This window comes from Ursus americanus, chromosome 5, assembly GCF_024610735.1.
Source record: "Ursus americanus isolate L20-20 chromosome 5, mUrsAme1.1.p, whole genome shotgun sequence".
NCBI lineage: Eukaryota > Metazoa > Chordata > Mammalia > Carnivora > Ursidae > Ursus > Ursus americanus.
Genome location: NC_142131.1, coordinates 76,318,053 through 76,330,483, shown reverse-complemented (window position 1 = coordinate 76,330,483; position 12,431 = coordinate 76,318,053). Strand labels below are relative to the sequence as shown.

Below are 12,431 nucleotides of genomic sequence, written 5' to 3'. Positions count from 1 at the left end.
TGCTCTTACGTCCCTGACCTACAATATGAATGCAATCCTCTTTCTTTCCACTTTAGCCCCTAGGAGAGGTGATTTGTTTGTGATCTGCAGAACAGGGACAAATTCCCTGTGGATTGCCTATAATCAGGAGCTTTGGGCGTTCACTTTGGTGGGAACCATAAAATCCCTACACACTATAGAAGGGACAGTGTTCCAGCCCAGAGGGTAAGAGAACAAACCATGCTGCTCCGGACCCCAGGTATTGTCCCCACGCCCCAGAGCAGTGAGATTTGGGTAGGTTGCTACCCGTAAATCCACAAGCATACTTCCCAGCCTTGCTCATCTTTGGCTCTAATTATCCATGGGGTGATCACCCTTGCCGTCTGACCCACCTACTTCAGAGGGCTACAGAAAGGTAAGTCAGGTCACGTAGAGGGCAAGTCTTTATACACTTGAATGAACATAACTCTTTTTTTTAAAGATTTTATTTATTTATTTGAAATAGAGCAAGCAGGGGGAGGAGCAGAGGGAGAGAAACAAGAAGACTCCCTGCTGAGTGCAGAGCCCAACACGGGGCTCTATCCTACAACCCCAAGATCATGATCTGAGCTGAAATTAAGAGGTGGATACTTAACCAACTGAGCCACCCAGGCACCCCTGAATCAACATAACTCTTTTAGATATTGTCAAATCATGGCCTGAGAATGCTATCAATTAACCCCATTAGAAACTACAAAGTGCAAAATTTAGTCACACCAGTAAGTCATACAGTGGCTTTATGTCCAAACTCGCTCAGGCAACTGCGGGTCCCACATTCCCAAACCAGGACCTCACCTTCTGCACAATGGCATGATCGTCACGCCCCAGTCCCACAAATAAGACCTCGGGATCAGGGGTGCCCGGGTGGCATAGCGGTTAAGCGTCTGCCTTCGGCTCAGGGCATGATCCCAGCGTTATGGGATCAAGCCCCATATCAGGCTCCTCCGCTGTGAGCCTGCTTCTTCCTCTCCCACTCCCCCTGCTTGTGTTCCCTCTCTCACTGGCTGTCTCTATCTCTGTCGAATAAATAAATAAAATCTTTAAAAAAAAAAAAAGACCTCGGGATCACCCTAAATTCCTAATTTATAGAAATTTTTAACCAAAGGGTTCAAAGAGAAGCTGGCTGCTCTGGGAAGGAGCAGGTGCCCACCACTGAGGGGGAGCACATGGTGGGAGCGCTATCACTTCCAGAGGTGCTCCAGGCAAGTTTCTCTTGTAGGTGGGAAGCTGCATCAATCCATCCACCTGCCACAGCCCTGCTGCCCTTGCTCTGCTCCAGGCGGGGCTGTCATGGAGTCTGCCGCCAGTCCCAGAGGAGAGAAGTGAAGGCCAGAGCTGCAATCTAGGGAAGGAATTAAGATGAGCACAGGCAGCCAGGTGAGACCGGCGGAAGCTGGAACGGAGGAGAAGCTCAGACACAGACACCCTGGATGTGACGGTAGCAGATTCACATGTGGTGCACACGACCTTTCATCTAACAGCTCCTTTAAGTGCGCGGAGGGTCTGGCTTCTGGGTTTCCATCTGTCAGCATTCTGCAGGACATCTGATCTGGTTCTGAGGAAAGGGTGTAGCAGCTCGATCCGGAGCCGCCACCCACTGACTTCCACATGACATGGAAGGACTGTGCCAGGCACTTTCAGTCACCCTCTCCCTCATCCTCACAGGCCGTCCCCGTTGTGCAGAGGAGGAAACTGAGAACAAGCAATTAAATCCACTTCAAAACGAAAGGTGAACCAAAGCATCAGTGTCACCTGTCTTGCCCAGTGAGAGTAGAGAATTCTAGAGAATGGGATATAGGTCCGCATGGTGCAAAGTCCTACACAAACAGAATAGATTTTTGATGTTTCCATTTAAGGCTTCTGAACCAAACACTAGGCAATGTGGAATTTAAAAGAAAAATATTGAAAAGGCTGTCTTTATTGTCTTACATTTCCCAGTGTTCTCCCCCAAAGACCAGGCACCATTTTCCCTTCCACTGCACCATGAGTTCCCAAAACATCTCAATTCTACTCCCCATTGGCTTTCAACATATCAATTTTAGAGTTTAGTAAGTGCTTTCTGGATGGCAGCAGTGTTCTCAGAATATAGGGTCTGTTCCCTTCTCTGGTGGCCCCACAGGGACACGATGAGTGATCCACAGGCACCTGACTGATGATGGCATGAGCAGACAGATGAAAGTCTCCTCATTTCATCCCTTTCTGCCATTTTGCTTTATTTCAAGTTATATGAAAGTAGCTGCAGATGTCCCATAAGACTCCATGGTACAGATCAAATCCCACAATACAAAGCATGATTATAACACAAATTCCCTATAGAACATGATGGGACCAAAGAACTACCTGGTGATCCAGTCGTTGCCAGAAATTTCTATTACAAAAAAATTTAGCCACATCCTTAAAATTGGTCATAATGAGGCCAAAATTAGTCTTGAGAAATCATATCTAATGTTAAGATTTTGGTAAAGAAATCATTCAAAGCCAACGGGTAAATAAATTACTCTGACTTATCTACTACATGAAGTGTGAAGTAGAGGACCAGGAGGAACAGGACAAGGACGGGGTAAAACGCTGACAATGATAGGTACTTCATTTGGTTTTCTGTTTAAAATTCTGTAGACACGAACAACTCTGCACCAAAAATCAGATTTCCATAACCAACTGAACTTTGTGCAAATTCTTCATCCCAGCTTTCAAAAATCCTTCAGAATTTACACTGCCTGGGAGTAAGGCAATCTCGAGAAATGATAGCTTCTAGAAGATTCTAGAGAGAATGGCATATGGAAAGTGAGTAGACTTTTCCCAAGTGATTCCAGGGGTCAGAACAGGGGACAACCGTGGTGGTAAAAAGCAGCTAACACAGAGAAGCCTGGAGAGGAAGACCCCTAGCTCTGTCACTCCGGGGGCGTCACTTAGCTCTGCTGTGCATCCCCTGCCTCACGTGGAACAGGGACACTTATGAAATGACTGCGGAGGAGGGCTCTGAGGGATACCAGAGGCATCTGTGTATAGCCCTAAGCACAAGCAGTGTTCGGCGAGTGTTAGCTGGTCTCTTTCCCCAGCTGATTGCTGCCGGCCAAGAAAGAGAATCCAATGTCTCCAGGTTGGCTGATTTTTCAAGAAGAGGAAGAATCCAGATTTTATATGAAATCCTTGATTTTTTCAAAGATTTATTTATTTATTCATTTATTTGGGAGAGAGGGAGAAGCAGGCTCCCCACTGAGCAGGGAGCCTGATGCAGGACTCGATCCCAGGACCCTGGGATCATGACCTGAGCCGAAGGCAGATGCTTAACCGACTGAGCCACCCAAGCTCAGTAATCCTTGATTTTTAAAATGTCAGCAAATAGGAAATATCTTGTAGACCACTAAGGGTCTAAACCAAGTAAATACAGATGCAGGCAGTGTCTGGTTTGCTCCTCTGGTCTACAGTGGTCATAAGTCCTGGATCACATGGACCAGATACACAATTCCTCCTCGATCATATAGCTGAGGAAATTCCTGTTGGCACGGGACCTTGCGCTTGCCTATGACTTGACCCTGCCTGTCTTTCACTCTGCTCACTTAGAAACACCTGTGGGAATGCCTGGGTGGCTCAGTCGGTTAAGCATCTGCCTTAAGCTCAGGTCATGATCCCAGGGTCCTGGGTTCAAGCCCAGTGTTGGGCTCCCTGCTCCGCTGGGGAGTCTGCTTCTCCCTTGCCTGCTCTCTCTCTAAATAAATATAAGCTTAAACAAAAAAAAAAGGAAGAAAGAAAGAAACACCTGCAATTTATGCTATAAGCCACGATTTTCTTTGCTAAATGCATTCATTAGTCACAACAAAACATTTCTCATTCAGCATGGTGTCCACATATTTTCTACAGTTGATTTTTGTGTGGGCTACATTTGTGAGAGTTCATTCTCCTATTTGACAACTGTGCTGAGCACTGACCATGTGCTGTGGATTGTCCTGAGCACTGGGCACATGGCAGAGAATGGACACAACAGGCGTGGACACAACCCTGTTCTCAGGGAGGCACGATCTCATGGAGAAAACCCACCATAAACTAGTTAACAAATGACACAACCTCCCACAGAGATACAAATCAGCCATGTGAAGGTCCGGGTGGAGAGCAGTGCCAGGCCAAGAATAGCACATGCAAAGGCCCTGTTCCGAGGCAGGAAGGGCATGCAGTCCCATGCGGCTGGCAGAACGTGCAGTCAGAGAAGTAGGCAAGAACCAGGGCAGGACTCGAGGTCAAAGATTCAATGTCACTGCCCTCAGTACACAGCACCAGAGGAACGAGGAGGGTCCTCTGTAGTGGGATGGGGGAGGCAAAGGCTCTGGGTTCAGACTGAGGGTTCACAGTCCCCTATGCCACTTCCAACCCACGTGGTCTTGAGCAAACTACATACTCGGAGTCTCAGCTATTTCATCTGAAAAGCAGGAATCATAAAAGCGCCTATTTTGTGGGTATTAAGAGAGATCGTGCACGTAAAGTCCTTAGCACGCAATATGCACTTGATTAAAAAGCAGCAATTACTCTATGTACAAAACTGTTTGTGTACCTGATCACAAATGACCTTTGATCTGATTTTTCACATACAGCAAGACCAGGCTCTGCTGGGATTGTGCTGTCCCCCTCCTGTGTGCAGCCTGTCACCTCCCCGAGCCACAGTGGGATGTCCAGGGGGAAGGAGAACGGGACCGGAGTCAGCGAGTTCCTCCTGCTTGGCATCACCAGTGACCCCGAGCAGCGGCAAGTCCTCTTTTGGCTCTTCCTGTGTACATACCTGGTCACCGTGGCCGGGAACACACTCATCATCCTGGTCATCGGCTCCGATCCCCGCCTGCACACCCCCATGTACTTCTTCCTTACCAATCTCTCCTTTGTGGACATCTGCTTCACCACCAACCTGATCCCCAAGCTGTTGGTCAGCCACGTAGCAGGAACGTGGACTATCTCTTACCCCCACTGCTTGACCCAGATGTACTTCCTCATCTCCTTTGCCAACCTGGACACCTTGCTGCTGGCGGCCATGGCACTGGACCGTTACGTGGCCATCTGCAAGCCCCTGCAGTACCACACCATCATCACCCCCCAGCTCTGTAGGGGACTGATGGCACTCATGTGGACGAGCGCAGGCCTCATCTCCCTACTCCACACACTCCTCATGAACAGACTGACCTTCTGCTCCTCCGCCGGGGGGATCTCACACTTCTACTGTGACGCCTACCTGCTGATGAAGATTGCCTGCTCAGACACGCGCATCAATCAGCGCGTGTTCCTGGGCGCCGTGGTCCTGTTTGTGGCCCCCTGTGCGCTCATTGTGGTCTCCTACGTCCGCATAGCTGCAGCCGTCCTCCGGATCCCCTCCGCCCCAGGAAGGCGCAAGGCATTTTCCACATGCGGTTCCCATCTGTCTGTGGTCACCCTGTTCTATGGAACTGTCCTGGGGGTATACATACGACCCCCCAACTCCTTCTCAGCCCAGGACACAGTAGCAACCATCATGTACACGGTGGTGACCCCCATGCTAAACCCCTTCATCTACAGCCTGAGGAACCAGGACATGAAGAAGGCTGTAAGAAGACTCTTCGGCAGGGGCTCCAAATCCTCTTAGCGGTGACGAGTGCCGGGCTGATATCCGGAGAGGTCCAGGTTGTCAGGAAATGAAACACAATTCCGCCACCGCCTCAACCACCCCCACTTCCACACCCTAACAGACTATTTTCTGAGAAGAAGAAGCCTCAAATTAGAGGATTTTTAAATGTATTCTATCTCTGAGAAACTCGGGCTCCTTCCAGCTCTCCCCTCCATCATCTCTAGAGTAGTGCTATCATCCTCATGCTTCTGAGATAGCTGCTGGGGCTCCATCCATCTCTTCCTGTCCCAGGCAGGCAGGATGAAGACAGCAGAGCCAAAAGACTTGCCACTTGCAAGGGCTCTCTCAGAAGCTCCACACAGCTGCTTCTGTTCATTTCTCAACGGTCTCCCCCTAATTGCAAGGCAGGCTGGGAAATGTAGCTGTTATTTTTTGCTGTTGCTGTTGTTCTGGTTAAGCTTAAACATGCCACCACCTCCACTAAGTAGTTCTCTTAAAAAGGAAGAGGGGATGAATAATGGACAGACAATGGGCAGGTGTGCAATGACACTCAAAACTTATTTTGCCACATCTAATAGATATGAAGCCACATAATTATTTCAGGAAAATAAACCTGTGTTTTATACATTAATCCCCTCTGGACTGGGACTGTGTGTCGGGAGGAATACCTGATATGCTCCCACAGTGCGGAGGCTATGATATTAGCAGAAGGATCCCACAATTCTCCTACACATCAGGGTGAGGACCTCCTGTGCGGCGCACAGCAGTATGAGTAAAAAGAGAGTTTGCGGTATTCACTTATTGTGAGACTTTACTTTTTCCCAAGGACTTGGTTCATATTTCATCTTGAATGTTTTTTGCATTGTGGAAAATTAATATTGGAAGTATATAAATTTATAAAATGAAACCTCATTTAAAATGGAGTGGGGGTGGTGCGTCTAAGTGGCTCAGTCGGTTAAGTGTCAGACTCAGATCTTAATTTTGGTGTTGTGAGTTCAAGCCCCACACTGGGCTGCGCTCTGGGCATGGAGCCCACTTTAAAAAAATGGGAGTCAGGAGGCCAGCAGGGGAAGCTCTCACACCCTACACTCGTGGTCAATTGCAGCCCCTACTACTTTAGCTACTACTTTACAGCCAGCAGGAGGAAGAAAGGTTTTCCTCCTCCCCTAGCAACAGCCCAGCCAATGAGAGACTGTCACAGCTCAGCCAAGGAGAAGCCACCATATTTCCAACTCCCAGTTTAACCCAATGGACTTTTTGTTTACAACAGTCCCTTCCAACTCCCCCTTTTCTGTATAAGGGGGACTCCTTTGTTCCCCGGACTCGCCTATAATTTTGCCATAGCTTGCTTGTCACAGATTGCAATTCTCTACTCTGTTATACCCATTTTTGCTGGGAAACTAACCACCAGTTTTATTTTTAAACAGGAGAAAGTTCATATTGTTCAAACTTTGCACAATATTATATTGATATACATGTATGTTAAAATAAAACACGAAGTATTTTAAACAAATAGGCCAATAAAGCTTTTAGAATCCAGTGTTAACAGATTAGGTTTTTTTTTTAAGATTATATTTATTTATTTGAGAGAGCGAGACATTGAGAGGGAGAGAGAGTGTGTGTGTAAGCGGGGTGAGGGTGAGGGACAAGCAGACTCTACACGGAGCAGGGAGCCCTAACTGCTGGATCCCAGACCAGGAGATCATGACCTGAGCCAAAATCAAGAGTCCGTTGCTTAACTGGCTGAGCCGCCCAGATGCCTCCACAACAGATAGGTTATAAAAGGCCAAGACCTAGAACATGCTTCTAGGCTCAACATACAAATTATTGAGTGACCCGACTGCATGAGACTTCTTTACAGAAAAATTAATAGAATAAAAGCCCACCACAGAAGTGAAAAGATGAATGACAAGGAAGAACATGTGCAAGTTTCATGACAGAAGGTTATCACACCCACCCCCCGACACACACACACACAAAATGGCGGAGGACAGCAACAGTAATAAGAAAACACGGTCATCTTCCATAGTCTTGGCCTCTGTTGAGAGAGCTGATCCATACTTCTTTCAAAACTTGGCCACACCTAGTGTTCTCGCACGGAACAGGCTTTCTCGTCTGTTTCAATATAGATAGGCTGAGAGTCTTCCAAACCTTTAAATTCCCTTTCTTTTTGCTTAACAATAACATCTTCACACGATACAAGTATCCTTCTTACAAGGCAAAATGCCACCAATCCCTTCCCCAGAAAATGAGGTAAACTCCCCCAGTGGTGTTTCCTCTCGATATCCCACAGCTTAAATACGATGATGAAAAATTAATCAAAATTGACACAAAGTCAGTAATCCTATGTTACATGATAAGAGAATAAGGGAATTAAGAGAACCCAGATATTTCCTTAATATACGTGTATATATACAAACATATTAGTAATAAAATAAGAAGGAAATACTCATGACGAGTATAGAAGTTCTGCTCACTGGAAAGATTTCTTTTCACCACTGTCCTTCAGGGACGTCCCAGAGAGAGGCGGTAGTCTGCAGCTGTCCACGTACAGGTGGTGCGTGCTTATGGTGCAGAATCATCTGGAAAGCAGGCCAGAATGTAAAAATTTACTTTATGACGAAGATGACAATTCTAATTAGCAGAGGGAAAAAGAGATTATTTAACAAAGATTCTTATGAAAATTGGCAATCTAAATTTAAGTAAAAAGCATTTATTTTTATCTCATAACAAAATTCTGCATGGACTGAAAACTGAAGAGTAAGAAGTAAAACCATAGAAGTCCTGGAATACAGTATAAGTGAAGATCTTCAGGGAAGGCCATTTTAAGCATGTCACCAAATCTGAAAGCATGAAAGAAAGGAATTGATCTAATGACATAAACATTTAAAAATGAAATGTTTGCAAAATGTTACAAACTGAAACTGTGCTCATTAAAAGATAATCCTGGGGCGCCTGGGGGGCTCAGTCAGTTGAGTGTTGGACTTTTGATTTCAGCTCAGGTCATGATCTCAGGGTTGTGAGATCAAGCCCTGCATCTGCTTGTCCCTCTCCCTCTTCTCCTTCCCCCATTCGTTCTCTCTCTCTTTAAAATAAATGTGGTTTAAAAAAAAAAGCTTTAAAAAAAATAATTCTGTTGGCCCCTTAGCCCTGCGCCTAGTAATCACAATTCTACTTTGTCTCTATCATTTGATTATTCTAGGAACCTCATATAAGGGGAATCATACAATATTCATCCTTTTGTGTCTGGTTAATTTCACAGAGCATGACGTCTCAGGTTCATCCACATTATGGCATGTATCAAAATTCCATTCTTTTCAAGGCAGAATCATATTCTGTTGTACGTGTATCCCATATTTTGTCTATCCATTCATCTATTGGTGGATGTCTGAATTGTCTCTACCTTTTGGCTATTGTGAATAATGCTGCTATGAACTCCGGTATCTTTTCTAGCCCCTACTTTCAATTCTTTGGAGTACATACCGAGAAGTGAAATTGCTGGACCATCTGATAATTCTGCTTAATTTGGGGGGAACCCCTAAACTTTTCCACAGTGGCTGCACCATTTTATACTCCCACCAGCAGCACACACGGGCTCCAATTTCTCCCCATACTGGCTAACACTTGCTGTGTCCTTTTCTTTTTGTGGTAGTCATTTGAATGGGTGTGAAGTAGTAAAAGAGGTCTTCCACCACCTCCATTTCGACCTCAAACTTTCCAATTGATTAAGTTCTTCTCTCCATCTTATCTCTTACCTCTGGCCAAAGACCCTGCAGCCGAGGCATCCTCTGATGGGAGCAAGACTACCCCCTCAAGCAATAAGGACTGCCCTGAGCCAGCAAGACCCCACGTATAGACCCCAAGATAAAGTTCAATGTGACCTTTACTGCCCACCTGACTGTACCCACTGACCTTTGTCCCACATTTTCCTTGTATAAACCTAAAAATATTTTCAGCATTCTGTAGATAGACACAGAGACACTAGAACTCTCTCTTCCAGTTTCAGCCTCACTGCAATAAATTCCTTCCCTGTTTCACCACCGCTTGTCCCTCTGCCATTGGACTTTGTCAGTGGCCAGTGGCTGAACCTGGTCTGTCTGGGACCCCCCAGAGCCAGATGCTCTTGCATTCCTGCCCTCTGGTTACAGTAGTATCTCACTATGGTTTTGGGTTGTTTTTTGTTTTGTTTTGTTTTTAGCATTTTGGGTTTTTGTTTTGTTTTGCTTTTGCCCAAAAGAATGTCATATATTTTTCCTTTTAAGTGATGAATACAGCTTACAACATCTGACCAAATTCAGACTATAAAAAGAGGTAGTTCTGGTCGGAGCAGTGACAATAATCCCTAGAAAGTGGTTTGGCATCAAGCTAAAACCAATGCCAAATTAATTCATGTGTATATTCAATATTCATTCAACAGATGTTAACTGAGCACTGACCATGTGCCAGGCACTGTGACGGACACTGAAACTACTTTTTTTTTCCTTCTCTGAGAATTTTATTTATTGCCAGAAATTCTCAACAATGAACTTAAAATGGGAAGCACTGATGACTAAGAGGTGATTGCAAAAAGAATCAGATTTTTTTTTCTTTCTGGGGTAGAATTCAGTGATTCATCACTTACGTACAACACCCAGTGCTCATCTCCCTGTAGTTTTGATTGAAATTTGCCTAATGATTGGTGACGTTGATCATCTTTTCATGTGCTCATTAGGCATTTGTACACCTTCTCTGGAGAAATGTCTACTCAAGTCCTCTGGAATTTCTGAAGTGGGATGTTTGTTTGTTGTTGTTGGGTTGTAGAGTTTTTATATATTCTGGATATTAATCCCTTATCAGATATGTCATTTTAAATATTTTCTCCCATTTTGTGAACCCACAGAATGATTGAATAAAACCTTTTTGTTCTCTCAACAGTATCCTTGGGAGCACAAAAGCTTAATTTTGAATAAGTCCAATTTATTTTTTTCCCACTACCTGTGCTTTGGTGTCACATCCAGGAAATCACTGCCTAGTCCAATGTTGTGAAGCTTTTCCTCTTTATTTTACTCTAATAGCTTTATAATTCTAGCTCTTAGGTTTAGATCTTCGATCCATTTTGATTAACTTTTATATATGGTGTGAGGTAAGGGTCCCACCTCATTCTTTTGTATATGGATATTTACAGTCTCAGCACCATCTGATGAAAACATTGTCCTTTCTCCATTGATCTTGACACAGCTGCAGAAAATCATTTGACCATATATATGAGGGTTTATGTCTGGACTCTCTATTCCATTGTACTACACCACTGTCTTTATGCCACTAAAACACCATTTGGATTACTGTAGCTTTGCAGTAAGTTTTTAAATCAGAAAGTATGAGCCTGCCATTGTGTTCTTTTTGAAGACATTTTGGCTATTTCAGGTCCCTTGATATGAATTTTAGGATGGACTCTTCTATTTCTGAGGAAAAAAAAAAAAAAGCAGTCATTGGATGTTGATTGAATTGCACTGAATCTGTAAATCACTTTGGGTAGTGTTGATATCTTAACTATATTAAGTCTTCTGTCCACACATGAGATGCCTTTACATTTATTCATATCTTGTCTAGTTACCTTCACCAATGCTTTACACTTTTCCATGTACAATTCTTCCACCTTCCCGGAAAAGTTTGTTTCTAAGTATTTTATTTTTTCGATGATATTGTAAGTTGAGCTTTTAATTTTGTTTTTGGATTGTTCATTGTTAGTATATAGAAACTAAATCGATCTTTACATGCTGACTTTCTATCCTGCCGCATTGCTGAATTTTTATTAGTTCTAACAGTTTTAGTGGAATCCTTAGGGCTTTCTATATAGAAGATTGTCTCATCCGTGGACAAAGAAAATTTTACTTCTTCCTTTTCAATTTGGATGTTGTTTATTTCTTTTTCTTGCTTAATTGCTCTGGCTAGGACTTCCAGTACTATATTGAATAAAATTGGCAAAAATGGGCATCTTTGTCTTGTTCCTGATCATAGGAGAAAAGCTTTCAGTTTTCCACCATTGAGCATGATATTATCTATGGGTTTTTTCATAGATTTCATTTCATTAATAACATTTTCTATTCCTACTTTGTTCACTTTTTTTCCCTATTATGAAAGGGTGTTGAACTTTGTAAAATGCATTTTCTTTATCAACTGTGATAACCATGTGGTTTTTTACATTTATTGATTTTCATATGATGAACCATCCTGAAATTAATACTGTTTGGCTATGGTGTCTAATCCTTTCAATATGCTGCTGAATTTGGTCCATTATTTTACTGAGGTTTTGCATCTATTCTCATAAGGAATATTGGTCTATAGTTTTCTTATACTATTTTTGGTTTTGCTATCAAGGCAGTGCTAGCCTTATAAAATGAGCTTGGAAGTACTCCATCCTTTTCATTTTTTAAAAAATATTTTATTTATTTATTTGAGAGAGAGAGAGACAGCCAGCGAGAGAGGGAACACAAGCAGGGGGAGTGGGAGAGGAAGAAGCAGGCTCCCAGCAGAGGAGCCTGATGTGGGGCTCGATCCCAGAATGCCAGGATCACGCCCTGAGCCGAAGGCAGACGCTTAAAGACTGAGCCACCCAGGTGCCCATCCTTTTCATTTTTTAAAAGGCTTTGGGAAGGATTGGAGTTAATTCTTTTTAACTGTTGGTTATATTCACTGGTGAAGCCATTTGGCCCAGGATTTTTGTCAGGAAGTTTTAGTTACTGATTTAATCGCCTTATTACAAGTCTGTTAAGATTGATTTCTTTATGATTCAGTCTTGGTATGTGTTATCTTTCTAGGGATTAGTCATGTTCATTAGGTTATCCAATTT

At 43.8% G+C, this 12,431-nt stretch overlaps 1 protein-coding gene and 1 long non-coding RNA gene across 5 annotated transcripts in view; one reads left to right on the top strand and one right to left on the bottom strand.

Annotated features, from left to right (window-relative positions):
- Positions 1-12,431, bottom strand: part of LOC148110152 (uncharacterized) — a 124,755-nt gene that overhangs the window by 99,284 nt on the left and 13,040 nt on the right. For all 4 annotated transcript variants that reach the window (XR_015724622.1, XR_015724619.1, XR_015724620.1 and 1 more), the window contains exon 2: positions 8,080-8,184. This is a non-coding gene — a long non-coding RNA (uncharacterized LOC148110152). The remainder of the gene's footprint in view (positions 1-8,079; positions 8,185-12,431) is intronic.
- LOC123790475 (olfactory receptor 1D2-like) lies at positions 4,563-5,697 on the top strand. The gene has a single exon (XM_045794951.2). It carries the CDS (start codon positions 4,679-4,681, stop codon positions 5,618-5,620), a length of 942 nt encoding a protein of 313 aa, XP_045650907.1. The 5' UTR covers positions 4,563-4,678; the 3' UTR covers positions 5,621-5,697.